The sequence below is a fragment of the Pelodiscus sinensis genome, chromosome 6, assembly GCF_049634645.1.
Source record: "Pelodiscus sinensis isolate JC-2024 chromosome 6, ASM4963464v1, whole genome shotgun sequence".
NCBI lineage: Eukaryota > Metazoa > Chordata > Testudines > Trionychidae > Pelodiscus > Pelodiscus sinensis.
Window position 1 is genome coordinate 22,134,689 of NC_134716.1, and position 20,581 is coordinate 22,155,269.

The following is a 20,581-nucleotide window of genomic DNA, read 5'->3' on the forward strand; positions in this document are numbered from 1 at the left end:
CGGCCCTGCGGGCGGGGGCACCAATCGCGCGTTCTACCTGGGGCGCCAGCTGTCGCAGCCAGCCTCGGGCCGCTCCTGGAGAAAACCAATACCACTCTTAGATCCTGAATAACTAGCCAACTATGGCAATGTTCACAGAAACATACAACATAATGTATGTGTTTGTAATTTTATAAAACACTAAAAGACTTACCCAGCATTGGCCAGGTTCTTCAGGGCAGGGGGCTGGCTTGGTTATGTGTGTGTGTGAGTGTGTGCGCGCAGAAGGCAGGGCAGGCAGGATGCTGGGGGCCTACAAGAGTGAGGGTGGGTGGTGAGGAGGGGCTCAGGGTGGGGGATGCCATCTGGGAGGACTCTTTTTCTCTTCCTCCACCCCTCTGTCCAGCAGGCCTTTTTTCTCTGCCCCAGGGCTCCCCTATCCAGCAGGCCTTTCTGCCTTCCCCATGGTACCAAGGGCTGGGAGGTTCGGGGGGGGGGGGGGGGGGGAATTAGCAAACGGGGGCTACTTACCTGGTCTGATGGCAGGCAAGATGGCAGAGCCCAGCCTTAGCTGGCCACGCTCTTGGTGCTGCGACTATTCCCAGTGGTCACTCTACAGGATAGCTCTCCTCTCTGTTTGCTGCCCCCCGTGGTTATACTAGGGTATCATATACCACTGAAAGCAGCCTCCTCCCTTTCCATATTCAGAAAAACAGTCCTAGTCCCTGCACTTCCTGTCTTCCTGGCACAACTAAACCCTGACTTTGCTTTAAGTTAGGAGAAGAGGAAGCTGCATACCGAATGTGGTGGCTCTAACTCTTACCGTTTAGTAGGTGTTCTTGAACAAATGGACAGACAGACAGACAGTCTATATTTGAATTACTTTCATTGAATCACATTCATGTTTTGTGATACTGTTGATACTGATAGAAAGGCAAACAAAACTGAAAAGGTGGAGTGCAGTCCCCTTATCACAACTATTCAAGGAGGAAGGTGTTTGGCTCTATGTAATCGCACACAACGTATGTTATCCCCTGCCACATGGAAAGGAGGGACAACTGCCTCTGTAATAGCATCCCCTTTTTCTTGTGGATCTCCTGGAAGATGTTCTATAGTGCAAGGTGTTCTACGGTGGATGGGATGAGGGCAGAAGGGCATTGGTACGGCTAAACTTTTGAAGCAAGACTATCCCCAGTCTCTTGTGGATACTGGATGAGGGGGAAGGAAAAGGATCAGTACAAATATCATGTACTTTTTCTCTCATTTACCTCCTTTATTTTAAAAAATATAGTAAAGATATAGAACAAAAGTAGTGATAATAATCAAAAACTGAAATATAGGAGAGTGTCTAACCTGTGGCTCATTATACCATAGAGAGAAAAATCTATGACTTTTCTACTGAGAATAGGTCAGGTGGCAATCCTACTTTACAATCTATTCTTAACTACTTCATAAATTATTTAAATGATGAGAACATATATTATATAGAAAATTTTAAACAACAAAAACATTTAACTAATTAATAAATTATGAATTTTAGTCTCCAACTAATTCAGAAGGGAATGTGCTCTCTAACATGCTAAATTTGATTAATATAGTTTCCTATTACATTGTACACTAATAAATAATTAGCTACATTACATTCTTTAATGAACAGTTTTTAATTTAATTTAACAGAGACAATGTGTACAACTGCCCCTTCTTCCCAATGTGACACACAAGCTACTTGGAATCAACAGCTTCCTTGAGAGCATTCTAAATCTTGACTGTCACACCAGAAGAAAAAGTGATTAAAAACAAAACTCAAAAAATTATGTTCTGTTTTTATAGTGAGAGTATCTTTAGTGATGTTCTTTGAGGTGGAGGTCATACACAAAGTTTCCTGTTGAATATGATGGGCAACTTTTTCCCCTATAAAAGTTAAAACACTATCCTTTGCAGACTTTGCCTTGCCATGTGTCAAAACAAGTTGGTAGCATTCTCAAAGTCAATGCAACAATGAAAATATAAGAAAACATATAAAAAATCCCTAAAAAACATTTTCACTATTAGTACAAAAGCAACAATACTATCCAATCTAAGCAACACATTCTGGCCTCCAGAAGAAGAACCTGCCGGAAAAAGGATACAATTCCAATTTCCCTTCTAGCAGATATAAATTTAACTCTTTGCAATTCAATTTAGTTAAATGACACTATGCTTTTTAAAAGTAGGGTATAGTTATGGCTATCGATAGATAATGATTTAGAAATATCTAAAGGAACCAAACATCTCATCTTAACTCTGATCTCAAAGAGAATGCTACAGTACATAAATTTACAAAACACCAGGATCAAACTCTGTTGTAAATCAAAAGTAACTTCACTGAAATCAACAGAGCTATTCAGGGTTTAAATTTCTGTGAATGAGATCAGAATCTAGCCCCAGATGTTATTCTCCTTTAAATAACGTCTCATGCTTTTGGACTAGGTCAGTAATCTACATATATTGTAGATAGTTTGTGTGTCTGTCAGTGAGTCTGTCCATTTGTCTGTCTCTTTGTTCAAGAACTCTTCCTAAATGGTAAGAGCTAGGATCACCAAATTTGGTATGCAGCTTCCTCTTATCCTAACTTTAAGTAAGGTCAGGTTTTGGTTGTGCCAGAAAATGGGATGTATGCGGGGACCTCCCCCTTCTTCCCCCCAGCCTCTGAGATTTCCCAAACCCCTGCCCTGGGCCCCTACACTCTGCCCTGAATCCTGAACCCCCTGTTCTCCACCCCCCAAACCTCCTGCCCAGAGCTCTGACTCCTGCACTTCCACCCTCTGTCCTGAGCCCCCTTCACACCCAATCCCTGCCCTGACTCCAACACCACTCACACCACTAGCTCTGAAAGACCAGAGAAATGCTGGGAAAGTCTTCTAACTATATATTTTAGAAATGGGTGTCTGTCTGTCTGTCCATCTGTTTGTTCAAGAACTCCTCCTAAACGGTAAGAGTTAGGATCGCTAAATTTAGTATGCAGCTTCCTCTTATCATAACTTAAGTCAAGGTCAGGGCTGTGCCAGGTTAACGGGATGTGCATGGAATGTGATTGTTTCATATCAAACAGAAAGGAAGGGGTGTGATGGCAGGAACAGTGAGTATAACTTCTCATACTCACCCGTGAGAAGCCGGTGGCCACCCTCTCCCCCCAACCTTAACCCTCTCGGCCCTGCCATTGTGCTGCCCCTCCTCTTAACCTCCTGCTATGACTCCTGCATCCCATCCCCAGATCTGACTCCCTCCTCACCCCCCCAACCCTGACTCTCACATCCCCCCACATTCCCAATCCCCTGCACCCGCACACAGACAGCCCCCTGCCCTAAAGGACCTGAGAAATGCCAGGTAAGTCTTCCAGTACATTAGAAGACACAACATAACACCTTCAAAGCCAAAGATGTATGCAAAATATTGCCTTCTCCATTATGAAAGGATTCCACCGTAATTGATAAGTTGCAGTGTAATACAATTTTTTAAAAATATTTTAATAGTACTAATATGTATCCGTAAAATAAATTGCATTTGTGTACACACACACACACACACACACACACACACACACACACACACACACAGAGCGCACCTGTACGTAAGTAAAATGGAGACTTTTTTTTAAATTAACATATGGTTTTAGCATCAGTACAATTTTATATTTTGTGCTCTGGGTACTTGGCTAGCAAGCACAAAAACTCTTTTCCTACACAGGCAGTTGGGATTAGAGCTAGTAACTTACCTAATCTAATACCACTTGTTTTATTAGAATTGTTGCTTAGTCCTATCTGACCTTGAAATGTAATTGGCTCCCATGTATGTCTCAGTGGTAAATGCCATTAAGAAGATAAAAATATATGGGATTAAAATCTAAACTGATAAGGCAAAGAAATTAAGCAACACTGCTTTAATAAACTTACTATATGAAAGTAAGTAAATGGTGAGATATTTCCTTCCTGATTACTTTTGAAGTGTGTGTAAATTTCAAACCAGTGAATCAAATTTCTAAATGCTGAACAATTTCTTTCTATTCTTTTTGTTAGAAAATTATGATAAATTGATATTTTAAGGTAATTATTTTTAAAAAGAGATCAATGTATAATATTTTAGCTTCAGCTATTAAAATTTCATCAAGATTATTCCTTTGCCAAATTCAGTTAAGAATCATCAACAAATGTGTCACTTTGTATACAATGTATTACTCTTTAATTTTGTGCATGCATTTCTGCTGGGTTCATTTATACATGACTTTTGTATTTAGAGTGTGTGACGGCAAGAATTTTCCATTATAAATCTTTAACATAATATTAAGCGAGGTTTTATAATATTTGGATCATTTATTTATTTATTTATGGGTATGAAAATAATATTCTTTCAGGTCACAAAAAAGAACTGAGGAAGAGAGACTCAGTCAACTAGGAAAAAAGATTGTGATAAGCAAAAAAGATATTTTATTTTTAAAAATTTGAAAAGTAATAGGTATTTTTCTTAATACAAAAAAACCTTTCTATTCCTTGTTATAACAGTAATTCTATATTATCCTGCATGACAATTCTTACACCCCAAATTGAAGAAATATTTAAATTTGCAACTATTCTTGGTTTACTGAACCAAGAGGAGTGAAAGCTATACCCTTTTACTGAAGAAGAGGAGTAAAAGCTATAGGAAAGAAAAGAGTAAAGGATAGAATAGAGCATAATTTGTAAATAAAATATATTTTATTGATACAGACTAAACCAGATATTAAGAAAAGATTGGTACATTAACCTACCACTTCGTTGATTTTTTAAAAAATTCTCTTCCCTTAGGGTGCGTCTACACAGCACCCTAAACTCAAAAAAAGATATGCAATTTGTGCTATGCAAATGAGTATCTCATTTCGAATCTATTTCAAAATAGGCTATTTTGAAATTTGGTGCATCTACATAGTGCCAAATTTCGAAATAAGGCACTATTTGGACACATCCCTTAACACTTGTGGAACAAGGGTTACTGGGATGCTGAAATATCACGCCTGTTATTTCGAAACACATGTCACAGGGGCATACTCCCAACCCGATCCCCCTCTTCTCCCCTTTCCTTACCCAGAGCCAAACACCTCCCCTCCCTGCTATAACCCAGTCCCCTTTCTCCCCCAACCTTATGTCCCGGTTGGGGACAACATCCCCGTTGGTGGTGTCTGTTGGGACCGGGAAACTGAAAAATTCATTTGAAAAAATAATAAAATGCTGTAAAACTTAAACACAACTGAAATTTGGAGAAAACTGAATTTTTGTTTTAAGTTTTTCAGTTTCATTTTCAATAATCCAATGTGTTTTACAACATAAAAGTAAAGAAATTTGTTTATAATATGATATTTAAAGTGACAGTGTACCTTTAACTTTCTTTCTTTTCCTTCACACCAGACCATGATCCACTTACCACTCCAGTCCAAAGACTTCTTCCTGACCAAGAGCTTATGCCCTCTATCCCATCTTCATCCTCCGTGACCCCTCTGCTCTCTCTGATATTGTTGATCACTCTTTCCTTGATGCCCTTTATTCAAATCGGTTTATGTAACTAATATTCTTGATTTTCTTCAAACGTCTTCGTTCACAGTTCATCTTCCTTACCTCTCTATTGGATTCTCACAATGCTCTGATGTTGCCCCTTCTCTCTGGGTTCATCTACACAGCAGGGCTTAACTTGAAGTAAGCTATTCAAATTGAGCTACATCAATTGTGTAGCTTATTTTGAAACTGGGAGCATCTACACAGCACTTATTTCAAAATAGAGCACTCTTCCTCTGACTTCCCTTACTCCTCATACAATGAGGTTACAGGAGTCAGAGTAAGAAGTCCTCCAACTTGACAGTATTTTGACATTATTTTGAAATAACTGCCTGCTGTGTAGACGTGGACTAAATTATTTGAAAAAATGCTAGTTATTTTGAAATTAGTTAAATGAAATTAGTTCATCACATACTCATTATGCCCATGACTCCCAAATCTATATCTGCATACTTCACTGTCTTCTTTTGTTTAGTTCCTATTTAGATTATCTCCAAAATATCCTGGCTTGTTTGCTGTCAGCTCAAGCGACACCTCTATTTTCCCTACCACTCACATTTCCAATATTATGCCACTTCTTTTTCCATAATGTATTGAGGAATCAACACTTTCTTGCTGACCTCGGTGTATAATAGCTATCCATGCTCTTCTATCTTTTAACTGGTCCAAAATATAATTGCAGAAATGATCAGAATATGACTCTTCTCTGAATACCTCTACTAGCTCTCAGTAGTTCATCACAAGTTTTAAGATAAGGGTGTGAAGTTTAAAGACCGGTTCAGCTCCATTCTAGCCTGCATAGAATACATAGAACTGGGGAACTCCCAGTCTCATTTAAATCAAGGCTGGATGCCTTTCTTAAAAATATGCTCCAGTTTGACCACAAGCTATTGGGCTTGATGTAAGAATTATTGAGATAATGGTCTCTTCTGGGTTTAATCTATTATTCTGATTTCTGATCATATCCCTTTCTTTACTCCTTCAATTTGACAAAAATGTCACCTTGACATTCACTTCATTTCCTTTTTCTCTTGTTATCCCTTATGCATAAAACAGCTTCTACATCTTAATGAGATAGGGCCCCTTCTCTTTTTACTTACTCCAGGATATGCCAAACTGCATCAAATGCTTTCTCTGCTAGAAAGTTATCTTCGAGGAGAGTGCGAGATTAAAATAACTAATTTTTACAACTGTATCTTCACTACCTGTCTCAGTATCACCCTCTCTAGCTTTTAGATTTAGAGAGGGATTATCTTGATTTGTATCTTGTACCAGATCAAACTGATTTTCCAGATTTAACAAATAAATAGTGATAATACTTTTAAATACATGTATGCCACTCCCATTATAGAAATGGAAGCTACACCCTTGCAACACCTCATCATAAAAGGTAGTACATGTCTCATACGTGCCCCCAGCTAGCAGTGAGGACTGACGATGTAGGCCCATGCACTTGAGAGGCAAATACAACTTCTGTTCTCTATTTGCAAGGAATATTGTCTTACCTTTACAGCTTCACTTAGGGTTTGGTTTTTGTCCGCTTCTTCACTTGAGTGCAACTCCAGTTTATAATTTAACTCCTGTAGCTGTTGTGCCTGTTCATTCAAAAGCATTTGTGCTTGCTGCTCTCGATGTAATGCATTATTCAGTTCTTCACATGCACTTTCAAATCTCTCATGGGTGATCAATTTCTAATAAAGGAAATAAGTTATGATCCATCATGGAATAACCCACTGTTTATGCACTTTATTTTACTTTAGAAGTCCACTTGCTAATATACAACATTCTAATGCAAAAAGTTTTTAAATGCTCGATATCTACTTAAGAGATCTTTTCTTCTTAAAGTGAAAATAATGGCAAAACATTAATGTTAAATTACTTTATTTGGGGGCATTTTCCTCAAAAAAATCTGTAGAGGATTTACAAACTATACTGACATTTTTCTTTGAGACCAAAACACTCAAAGAATCTCAATTGTTAAAAGAAAATGTTGAATAAAAGGAAGGAATTTTCAGGTAAGTATTTCTGCATTTCAGGACACATCCTGATAACCCCTTAGAAATTCCTATGTGACCGGTTTCTCCCAAAATGTCCCAGAAAACAACAAAAGAAGGAAGTGTCTCCTAATAAATAGCACTTAACTGACCATCTAAAAAGCAACAATTTAATATGACAATTTAAGAAAGTGTAGAGGAAAATACCTGTTAAAAACCAAACTAAAGACATTAGATACCCTTGCATAGCTCTTCTATCTTATGGAGACACAAGGAACAGACCCTTGATGTGAGAAAATGAAGTTATAGAACATTCTGCTCTCTTGTCTCCATTTCTTGATGCCACACTACATTGATACACAATAGGGAACTTTTAGTTCATGCCAGCAGGGTCAACATAGCCCACTGAGCACACAATACATTGGTGCTTGAGAAATCATATCCTTCTAGGCAGGGCCTATGGCTGTTATGCAGCAATGAATTCTTAGAAAAAAAAATCCATCAGTATTTGTGGAAATTAAAGGTTGAACCTCTCTCAACTGGAACTCCTTGGTTTGGCAACATCCGTGGTCCTAGTTGTCATGGCTCCTTCCCCACTCTGGCATGATAAATGTAGAAGTGGGGGCCAGCAAGTGTATCCCAAAGCCTTATCTATCAGGTTTTGGTATAAAACTTCCCCCAAAATCTTAAAAACCTAGATCTTGGGAATAAAACTTCCGCTGCCACCACCCAAATGTTGATAAAGAAATCAGGGGAAAGATCATTTAGGAAATCTCACCCCTAAAATAAAAATCAGGGCACACTATTAACCACTGCCAGGTTAATAAAAAGAAAAGAAAGAACTTTTATTATTACAACAATATTCCTGTTGCAAGCATAATGACTAGATGGGAAGGTAACAAAATATATTCATGGAGAACTCCATGGGCCTAGAACTTAGTTACAAAGAAAAGCTAAAACATCTTTTAAACAGTGCCAGATCCTTAAAACAATAAAGCCTAATGAAACTACCTAAACTTTACCCTACTTACAGAAAATGAAGAATGGTGTCTTGGAGAGAGAGAGACATGCTTGTCCCTCTCTGTAGCTGCAGAGAACTCCCCCTTGAGAGACAAAAGGGAGAAAGGAAAAAGCCCAAAATCCTTTGTCCCAGTTTGAAAGTCCCACCTACATTCCTACTGGTCACTCCACCTGGCTAGGTGTAGTTAACCCCTTAATCCCCAGGCTGCTGGATAACCCTCATAATCATGACACTAGTGGACCATGGATGTTGCTGGACCAGAGACACCCAGTGGAGGGTCAGAGGCAGGAGCCATCTGGGGGCCAGAAACCCAGACAGGTTGGCTGCAGGGAGGCCAGCAGCTGAGAGGCCTGTGGTGGAAGTCCAGCTGTGTTGGTGGCAAGAGAGCTGGAATGCCAGCAGGGTTTGATGGGGCAGTGGTCTGCCGTGGCAGGGCCAGGGACCCTGGGGCTGGGCAGTGGTCTGTTGTGGTGGAGCCGGAAGCCCTGGTGGCAGGACCACACGCTGCCATAGCAGGGCTGGTAGAGCCAGAAGCCCCAGCAACAGGACAGGTGCTACACTGGTAAGGTTAGCAGGGTCGGGAACCCCAGCGACTGAGCACTGGTCTGTTGCAGGCTGAGGGGCGGGAGTCCTAGCAGCGGGACTGTGGGCTGACAGGGCTGGTGCTACCGCGGCTTGGTTGGTGGAGCTGGGAGCCCCAGCAGCAGGACCGTGGGCTGCCAAGAGAGGGCAGCGGGGCTGGTGGCAGGTGGGGATCCAGCCAGGAGGCCAGTCCAGGAACAAAGCCTGGCTGGGGGGCTTGTGGTAGGGGGGAAAGAAATGACCTCCACTGGTCCAGCAAAATCCCTCTTTTGGGACCACCGAGGTGCGGAGGGTGCCGGACCTGGGAGGTCCAACCTGTACTGCATATGCCAAAAGAAGGATGTTTCCTCACACAGCAGGGAAGCTGCAGAGCACTAATGTGACTGTTCATTCCCTTCTCCTGGGTGAAGACTGACTTGGTATGAATACTCTCTACAGAAATGCGCTCAGAGTTTTGTTAGTGAAAGTAGTGAGGATGCCCAGTGCATCTCCAACCTCCTAGGGGAATGTATTACTTTCTTTCTGACAGATATGGAGAGTCTGTCACATGGTTATAACAGTGAACAGTTTCTTGTATACAGTGAGGACACTTCAGGAAACACCTTCATTCCCTGTACAGTCAACGGAGGATTCAGCTCTTCAAGTAATTCCACTGATCCAGTGCTAAAGTGTTTGGGCTTTTTAATGATAAAGGGACCTGGTTTTAGTACTTTCCTTTCATCCCCACCAGATAGAGCTGTGCTATGATCAATGCAGCCTTACGGCTGTAGTAAATCCAGTGGATCCAGGAAGAGGCACAAAGACGCGGTTTGGCAAATATAGGCTGCTAGGGAAGTGGTAAAATCATCTGCATAAATTCTCCCCTCCAAGGAATAAACTATTCTCAGGGTTGGACTTATTAACAAAAAACCAGCTTTAGGACTTGACCCCTAACAAAAGATACAACAGATACAATAAAGAACTGTGTCAGAATATGCAGCAAGGATAAAACCAGGCCTAAAATATTGTGTTTATGCTGTACTATGTAGTCATGAATATACTTATTAAATATGCCCGACTCCTCTATTTGAGAGAACATATATAAATCCTTTATGGTGTGCAAATCAAAAATGAACATTTTTAGCATGTGAAAGAAAAATTGGTCTGTCAAAGACCAAACACGTATAATTCACCCAAAATATCTCATCCTGAATACTAAAAGAGAAACTCTTATGGAAATGTTACTTATTAAGTACATCTGGCTTGCAGCGTGGTAGCATTCATGGGGCAAGTTTTCTGGAAAATGCTATTAATAAATCAGCTTTATACTTGTTTCTCTAAAGAACAAAAATGAAAAATGTGTAAAAGGAAAGCTCTCCTTTAAGCTAGTCTTTCCTAAATCAAATGTACTTACAGATTGCTTAAACGCATTTAATTGTTCTTGCAGGCTCTGGGCTTTGTCAGCCTCTTTCTTCATCTCATTCAAATTCCGTTTGAATTCTGTGAGTTCTAAGCGTAGTGAACGGCGCTCCACTTCTGCTGTATGCAGCCTTTGTGTAAATTCAAATATTTGCTTCTGCAAGGATGCTATGCTTTTCTGTTAGTAAACGGAAACAATTTTATGTGCTATAAAATGTGCTATTTTAGCAATAAATCAATATAATTTAATACCCAAGCAAATTAAATGAAGCTTTCATTCTGAATGCACCCACCAACACAAAAACACACACAAAGAGGGCTGTTTCACCTGCTGTTGTGGGTTAATGAAAAATTCCAAAAGACAGAAAGAATTAGAGAAAGAAAGAAAAGATTTTGGGAGAAGTTTAATTGAGTTTTTCAAAAGATAACATGTATTTTACATTATCAAAGCAGACTGAAAGAAGAAAGCAAAAAATGAACAAAATAATTATTAATTTTAACTTCAAGAAGGGATATGAATATTTTTACAAATTTTAACAGAAATTGGAAGAGAAAAATTATTTCAAGTTTAATACAACCAAATTTCTTGCATTATAATTCTTTAATTTTGTTTTTAAAGAGATAATTGATTCAAATCCAAATCTTTTCAGGTGTAAATCACAACTTAATTTGTATCTGAAATAATTCAATTCAAGTCAGCTGTAAAGCACAACCTGAAAATGAAATTAGCATCTATATATATATGTTAGTAAGAAATACACATACTGTAATGGGTATTCTGTCAGCTCGGCCAGCTCTTAGGGCATGTGCATTTATTTTATGAAGTCCACGAGCCAATCTTTGAACCAAGGAGTCCTTCTCTGCATATGAGATGGTCCTGCTGCTATCCACCTCTATAGTTTCCATTAGTACATTAAGTTTGTCCATGAGTTTTGAAAAAGAATTCCTTGCTGCACTTATAAGTAAATGTCCACAAAGCCAGGAATTTGGATCTTTAAGACAAAAGAAATACATATTAATACATTTTTTCTTGTTCTTATTTTATAAAAAATTTGTGGGAATAACATTGGTGGAAATGTTGTCATTGAATCAAGAAAGGAAGACTGAACTCATTGGCCTTGATCCTGGAGTCTTTACTCTGAAAATGCCCCTATTACAATCAAAATGAGTCTTCCTCAAGTAGAGAATTTGGGCCAAATTCTATCTTCAGATATAACGTGCTGCCTCTCCTTACTACCACTGGAGCGATCTGTACACATGAGGGCAGAATTTGGCTAAATAACCAAGCCTTTGTTAATACATAATTTTCCAATTGAACTCTATGTTCTCATACAATTCTGTATTTTAAGCCTTTTAATAAGTAGCCCAACCTTTGGATTAGTAAAATAAAAAAAAATTTGATGCATGAAAACTATATATTGTATGACAAATGTGTGAACACATGCCAAAATACTGTACTTGACAGTGAAAGTTAAATCACTTTATTACAATATTTAAAATACAATTATATAACTGTTTCTCTTCTTTTTCAGCATAGTTATCTAAATGATTTGCCTTTTAAAACTAGTGAGGCTTGGTACCTTAATGCCATACTATTTATATTCTGAGACAAGAGAATATAATTTACCTTATTCCAAGGCAATTAAAAATTTACAGCTACAATTACTTATTTTCCCACAGGATTTTGGTAATCATCCTTCTCATATAATGGACTTAAGGCCCCAGCACACCCAACATGTCCTGCTTACTGCTAGATTCGTCAGGTCTGTAATTAATAATTGTGTTTAATGTTGATAAATAAAATTGTCAGTGCTCCTTCTACTAATTGGTATTCCAGATAATGGTTAATAGGTTTATTTATGCCTTAATAAAAGTCTTGTAATTTAGTTTTCCCTCTGCTAGGCAGGTCTTAATCTGTCATTACTTGTCTTATGATACTATCAATGTAAGATGACAAGCATGGTGGAACGTATTTACATTCAGTAGTACACCAGATCTCCTGTTGCACTAGTGAATTAAAATATTTTCTTTAAAGCTCTAGCAGAAAAAAAAAATCGAGAGCTTCTTGAAAATAAAGATTTTTTTCTTTACTCTGTAAGAATAAAGTCAAATGACTCAAACAAATGGAACATGAATACTCATAGAGCATAATTCACAGAGCATTATTGAAATTACACAGGTAGAATCAACCACGAGTGAATAATGAATAGTGTAGCATGACAAAGTGTTTACAATGCACCATATTTTGTCACATGGATTTTGAAATGATTGTTCCACCTTTTTTTTTTTTTTTTTTTTTTTTTAGAAGAGATTTTGTATGCCATGAGACTGACTATGTAAACTTTTCATTTTGAAGATTAGCACAGAAATAAATGTTGGTAGGTTGAGCAACATAAAGCAAAGCATCACCTCTAGTTAATTTTTAATGAACAATGGTTTTGAGTAAAACACACAAATGTGTTGGTGTGATTTACTGACTGCTTTGCAAGGTGAAATGAGAATACAATGTAATTCCATAAGGTCCTGTATTCTTCTGTATCTATAAAAAGTTGGAAAAGAATCTATACACTTAAAGTAACTGGCCACAGACTATCGGGGAATTATAGTAAAAGCAATAAATAATTTGTGTTGTGAGGAGCATATAAGAAATGCTTTACACAAATAAAGTTACAGTACAAAGAACAATCAATTCTTTATTAAACAAATGAACCAAAAGCCAATGAAAAGCGACAAACCTTCCTCTCATGACAGGTGGAGGGAGAATTTTGTTTTGTTTTGAAATAGAACAAAAGAACAAACTCAATAATATCATAGACTAAAATATGTGTACTAAGTTTCAGAAATTCAGTTTCTGTTACAGAAGACAATATCTGTATTTTGTTGCTTGGTTCCCCTGAGTGTTAATGAAAAGCAATGTATATTAAAAAACAAAAGAAAAATGTACTTTAAAGGTTGTTTTAAGTAAATCAAAAGATAAACCATTCCAAAAGCTATATGATTATGTAAGGACAAATATAATAGTTTAAAAGGTTTTATATGAAAATATTTATAAAAGGAACAACTTCAAAATTCAAATTTAAAAATAAAACAATGGTACACAAATTTCCTTTCCATTCACAAATAAGCTAAAAAGCACACTACCAAAAAAAATTGTGGTATTCTGAAAGATTTGAACTCAGTTCATTTCCCTAACTTCAACCTCTTCCAAATGACTGCAGTCCCCAATGTTGCTGTCTTTTTGACTTATTCATACTTAAATTTCTTAGAAAGACCCAGCACATTTCTCTTATGTATGTGTAGCTGCTTCAGTAAAATTATGCATACTTCTATGTTTCTCCCCTTTGCAACGTACCCTAAAGTGTATTTGGAAGACTAAACTCAAAAGTGCATAACGATACCAAAAGGGCAGCTGCTCTAAATAGGTTGAACACTTAGGTTCACAGTTTTAAAAGTGCCTAAGTGACTTAAAGTCTTAAGCATTTAGGAACATGAATCCTTTTGACTGTCAATGAGAATTAGGGTCATAGGTGCATACATTCTCTTTTCAAAATGAGGCTTAGGCTCTCAAGTCATTTATGTGCTTTTGAAATTTTACCCCGCTTTTAAATAATTTACTATTTTTACCAAGACCAAGTTTCTAGAAGGGTTTCTGTCACTTAGATAAGATCAAAAGTCTAAGTTACAGATGAGCAGCTAGATATCAGGATACTCTGAGGGTGAAATAAATGAACATAAGTGAGGGGAATCAGAAAATCTCTTGCGACCATCAGACCCAATATTCCCACATGGTTCTTGTTGAGGCCTTCACATGCCTCTTTTATTCTGCCCATGAATTCTATAATATCGGACTCAAACAAAAAAGTTTGCATCAAAACAACAGCTAGCAGGACTCTGCTATATTTCACTATCAGCAAAATGGTTTTGCATTTGAGTAGCATAAGAAAGGTAGTCATTTTAGCACCTTAGTGTAGATATGATTTGTCTTTGAAATTCTTTTTTAAAGTGCTGTTCTTGATCAGACAAGTAGCCCATATATGGAATGCATGTCCTCCTGTTCTATTTAAATGCCTCCTATGCATTTTGAAAAACAGTGCAAACATTGTTCCAAAAAGCTTGAACTGGCAGTGTTGAATTTGAATGACTGAATATCAGCATGATCTGGTGGACAGAGCGTAGAACTTGAAGTGAGGGGATCTTGGTTCTGTTCCTAGCTCCCTAGAGCCCATTTGCTGTTTGATCTTGGATATATCACAACTTTTCTACTCCTTAATTATCTTTCCTTTCTTATAGTCCTACTTCCTCATATCTGATACACTGAATTTGTGACTATAGGACTACCAAAGAGCAAAGAGAAATGAAGATAACCAACTGCAAAGAGTCAAAAGCTTCCTTGAATATACAAAATAATTAATTTGTGAAACTCCATTTCACAAAATATCAGCAAAGTCAAGAATTAACCAGGATTAAAAAAAGATTAAACATTTATCTGATTAATAAGAACATATGGAGTACACTCAACATGTTAAAATATAAGGGATACATAAACTATCATGCGTCAGGTCTTTATCCAAATACTAACTTTCCAGATCTCAGATGGGTACCCGTGTTAGTCTGTAACTTAAACAAAAGAACCTTAAAAAACTAGTAGTCCAGTAGCACCTTAGAGGCTAACAAAAAGTATAGATAGTATCACGAGCTTTCATGGGCACAAATCACTTCTTCAGATACCTCTTGCTCCGTATTTGTCAACAGAAGAACTTGGCTGTTCTCACAAAAGCTCAGGATACTAACTATATTTTCTGTTCGTATCTAAGGTGCCACAGGACCACTCCTTTTTTAAACTTTCAAGTTTAAGAAAGCAACTTCCTCAATGACAAGTTACTCCAGAATTCTTCATTACAGGTATTTCTGAACCTTCTTCCAGAAGCAACTGGTGCTGTGCACTGTCAAAGACATGGCACTGGATTACAGACCCCCTGACCAGACCTGTTACGGCAATTCCTATGTTTTCATGACAAGCACATCAAATACAAAAGCCACTAGTGATCAAGAACTTTCAGTTCATTGTTTGCAAAGCACAGCTGGACATAATGCTATGGGAGCAAAGATCCTGAGCTGTGACTGGAAGCCATGGGGCACAACTAAGTAGTCTTTATTTTACTCTAATCCTGACAGTGCTTTGCAGAGGTCAAGTGCCTGACACAAGTTCAAAGCAACTTGAAGGCTGCTATTCTAACAGTGCTTTCTAAGATATACAGACACTCTGACGATGAGCTCTTTTCTCTGGCTGCAGAGAGATGTGTAGGAGCCATTACAGTAGCTCATCCCACCATTCAGGAGTGGTCCTCTGAGGTTGAATCTGACAGGTTTAGGAGTCCAATCACTTTGCACTGGTGGAACAGTGCTGTGGCCAGAGCATTGCTTAAGGGCACAGCTCATTTGGAAATGTAGCCTTTCAACCAGCTTTGGTTAGAACATACAGGCAGAATAAGGCATTCATTCAGGTTCCGAAGATTTCAGAGATACCGACAGTTAAAGGGTTTCCAGTATGTTGGAAATGATCAAGTTTTCCACCAGAAGGGAAATGGATAATGAAACAAAAGATTTCCTTTGTTCATTAAGGAACAAATGCCTGAAGACTTGAAATTCTGACTGGATACTTTTGGTGATGCTTTTGTCCAATATATGAGTACACAAACTGGCACTCTGAATCTGGATGGTGTGGTTATTCCTATCTCACAAGAAAAACAGGTCATTGTATTTTTTGCTAGCTATCAACTAAATCATAACCTGGGATCATGTGTAATTCTATGAGCAAGTTAAACCTAGTAAGGTAAGGCAAGTATAATTTGATTTATAAAATTCTACAGAATCATACGCATTTAATGTTATCACTTCTTGTGGTATGAAAGAGGAGGAAAGGGGACTTGCTTGCTTCCCTGTCTCCAAGTCCTCTAGCTAATAGAAATGTTGATAACACAATTTCATTAGGTATCATTCAAAATCCCTTGTCCCGCTCAAACATAACAGTATCAAACATGACAACTAGAACAATTATGCAGATATATATTCAAGAAAATCTTTAAATTCTACTTTAACACAGTCATGTCAAGCCTAGAGGCCTCACAAAGTTAAATTGTGGCCTTCACCTGAAGTACTGTGTTATCAGTTAATACCCAGGATGACACCTGATGAATTTTTTAATGTTACCGAATATTATAAATGGAGACTACACCATCTGCTACAACGTGGGACCAAATCCATACAAACACATCCCCAATACCTGATCACAAGTCTTCTATCTGCGAGAGATGTTAAGAAGCATGTAATTAATTAATTGTGTAGTCGACAAAATTTTTGTCGACTACACAATTAATCAATAAGGGTTAATAGGCTCCTCAATCTCTTATTAATACATAGCCGCAGCGGCTGAGCCAGCCTGTCAGCCATCCCACCAAAAATGTACTTGCAGAACCGTGGAGAGGGTAGGAGAAGCATGTTGAATGTAGCCGATAGCATTAACCAATGAGCATTTACTTATGATTAACTGACTACATCCCTACTATCTGCTATCGAAGATCCATAAACCTGGAAATCCTGGATGTCCCATCATCTCAGGCATCAGCACACTTACAGCAGGATTATTTGGTTATGATGATTCTCTCCTCAGACTGTATGCTACTAGCACTCCTAGCTACCTATGAGACACCACTGACTTCCTGAGGAAACTACAGAACATCAGTAATCTTCCTGAAAACACCATCCTGGCCATGATGGATACAGAAGTTCTTTACATGAAAATTCCACAGGATGATGGATTACTGGCTGTTAGGAACACACAATACCCCTCTCATCTGAAGAAGTGAGTTGTGCCAACAAAAGCTCATGATACACTATATATCATATATATGTTAGTCTCTAAGGTGCTACAGGACCACTAATTGTTTAAGGTTTTTTTTAAAGTTACAGACTAACACAATTACCCCTCTGAGAATATAATTGGAGAGAGTGTTGATTTTGCTATCATCAGCAAAAAGCAAGTGGTTTAATACTTCTGAGTATTACTCTTCTGCCAAAAGAGTTACAATGAGGCTCTGGTTAAGATGTCAGTATCCATCCAGATAGTATTATCTGCAAAGCCACTGGCCATTATCTTTGAAAACTCATAGTGATTGGAGGAGGTCCCAGACCGCCTACGAAAAAAGGCAAATGTAGTGCCCACCTTTAAAAAAGGTGAAGAAGGAGCATCTGGGGAACTACAGAGCAGTCAATCTCTCCTCATTCCCTGGAAAAATCATGGAGCGAGTCTACAAGGAATCCATCTTGAAACACTTAGAGGAAAGAAAGGTGATTAGGAACAGTTAACATGGATTCACCAAGGACAAGTCATGCCTGACCAAACTAATTGTCTTCCAGGATAAGATAACTGGCTCAGTGGATATAGAGAAAGAAGTGGACAGGAGGTATCTTCACTTTAGCAAAGCAGTATTCTTGCCAGAAAGTTAAAGAAGTTTGATTTGATTGAATAGACTACACAGTGGAAAGGTGGCTACATTGTTGGGCTCAGTGGGTAGCGATCAACAGCTCGATGTCTAACAGGCAGTATCAGTCTTGTTCAACATTTTCATTAATGATCTGGTTGATGGATTGAATTGCATCCTCAGCAAGTTTGTGGATTATACTAAGATGGGGTTAACAGTATTTATGCTAGAGGGTAGAGGTAGGATTCAGAGTAATCTAGACATGTTGGAGGATTGGTCCAACATTGGTGGGAAAGAAATCTGATGAGGTCCAGCAAGAACAAGTACAGAGTCATGCAAAAGAATCCCATGAAGGCTGGGAACTGACTGCAGAAAAGGACCTAGGAATTACAGTGGATGAGAATAAACTTAAAAAACAACAAATAGTCTGGTAGCACTTTAAAGACTAACAAACATGTAGATGGTATCATGAGCTTTTGTGGGCACAGCCCACTTCCTCAGATGACCAAAGTGTTATACGTCCAGAACCAAAATAAATGGGGGGAGGAGAGAAATGGAAGGGAGGGGAAAGAAAGGAGGCAGTGGATATATAAATATCAAAGGGAAAACCAAGCTGGTATGCCACAGGCAAAAGTTTGATATGAGCCAACAGAAGTTTGATATGAGTCAACAATGCCAAGAAGGCTAATGGCATACTGAGCATTGACAGTAGATCGAGGGAAGTGATTATTCTCCTCTATTCGGTTCTAGTTAGGCCACATCTGGATTACTGAGTCCAGTTTTAGGCCTCCCGTTACAGAAAAGAAGTGGACAAAATGGAGAGTGTCCAGTAGAGGGAAACAAAAACTATTAAGGTGTGAGGGTGCATGACTTATGAGGAGAGACTGAGGGAAATGGGCTCATTTTAATCGGCAGAAAAGAAGAATGAGGGGAATTTGATAGCAGCCTTAAAATACTTGAAGGAGGGTTTCAAAATGTCCATCTGTTCTCAGTGGTGACGGATGACAAAACAAAAAGCAATGGTCTCAAATTGCAGTGGGATAGATCTGGTTGGATATTAGAAAAAAAACTCAGGTAAGAGACAACTTTAATATTCTACGATTATATGATCCAGAAATTAATGGACTCCATTTGAAAATGGTAACTTAGAACAGCTTCCTTCCTCACAAGGAATCTGTTCTAAACCCCTAATCATTTATGTTGCCCTTCTCTGTATTTTTTTCCAATTTTAATACTTTTTATTTGAGGTGCCACGGATGAGGATCAGTGCAACAATATGTCTAAGCAGTGGTGCCCTAGATAAAGGTCACACTTATGATGACTGATGAATAAATATTTTCAATCCTATATGTCTGCAGTAACTTACCTATGGTTATCAAAGAACAATGCCTTTTTATGTATGACAATGCATATGTGTTAAAGTATAATTTAAAAATGTGTTTTGTTAATATATTATTTTTAAAGATTTTCTCTAGCATGTATCTTCATAGCAGTTACAGATTTATCATGTTTGGCACCACTGTGTTCATTGGAGACAGGACTTTTGAATAATACCTAATTTGACCCATTTCCAATTATGTGTTGTGTTATCAAAATTTCCATCAACCAGAGGATCGAGAGGTCAAGGAGGGCAGTGTGTCCCCTCTTGTCATGCCACAGAAGTGGACACCACTGAAACTATGATTCTGTAGATTTTTACAAATCAAATGACCTCTCTTTAACAAGCTGTTCACGGAATAGGATTTGCTGACAGACCATCAGGCTAACTCTTACGTCTTCTTAAAAGGAGTTTACACACAACCAAAGTAATTTTCAGAACACTCTTATGAGACTGTTAAATATTATTCCCCATGCGCACAGGTAAATGAGGCACAGGAAGGTACAAAGCTACATGCTGAGTCAGTGGAAGAGGTGGGATTCAGTTCAGGAATTACTGGCTTTCAAAACACAAGATTAGTTTCTCTGAAACTTTGACTGCTTTGATCATTCTCCAGTTAATGAAATTTAAGTAGTTGTCTTAAAATCTTTTTTAACTAACAAATATTTGGTGCAGCTGAGACCATTTACCACAGCAGCAAGTTATTACTTGTGAGTCTTATGCATTTGAACCTCACTAATATTAGGGAAAGTGGTCACTTTAACTTTTTAATATTACACAAAGAATTTTAAAATGACAAGATATCCCTAATTTGAATATCATGCTGGGGTAGATTTACAGAGAAGGGAAAGAATGTCTTATGATTCTTGAACAGGAACATGGTGGCAAACACTATCCAAATATGGTTAATTTAAACTTAGATTTAATCTCCCTTTATGGTCAGATTTATATAATTTATTTACCACTCTTTAGAAGTTAATGCAATCTGTTATGCTGGTAGTAACAGATGCTGTTTATACAGCATGATTGAGACCACAAGAGATTTAGAAAACACAACAACAAAGATGATAAATTATACATGGCTAAATTAGAAAACCACTAAATAAAGAGAGATGCATGCAAATTGTAAGAATACGGATAGAAAAAACAAATGGGCATATTTTGCAACCTATTTTGGAAATTAGGTA

The 20,581-nt window shown here is 38.0% G+C and overlaps 1 protein-coding gene across 7 annotated transcripts in view; it reads right to left on the reverse strand.

Moving 5' to 3' along the window:
• Positions 1 to 20,581, reverse strand: part of CCDC171 (coiled-coil domain containing 171) — a 230,259-nt gene that overhangs the window by 113,771 nt on the left and 95,907 nt on the right. For all 7 annotated transcript variants that reach the window (XM_075931537.1, XM_075931540.1, XM_075931539.1 and 4 more), the window contains 3 exons: positions 11,301 to 11,527; positions 10,531 to 10,713; positions 7,046 to 7,231 (listed from right to left, as the gene is read on the reverse strand). In XM_075931537.1, the coding sequence (XP_075787652.1) occupies positions 7,046 to 7,231; positions 10,531 to 10,713; positions 11,301 to 11,527 (596 nt within the window). The remainder of the gene's footprint in view (positions 1 to 7,045; positions 7,232 to 10,530; positions 10,714 to 11,300; positions 11,528 to 20,581) is intronic.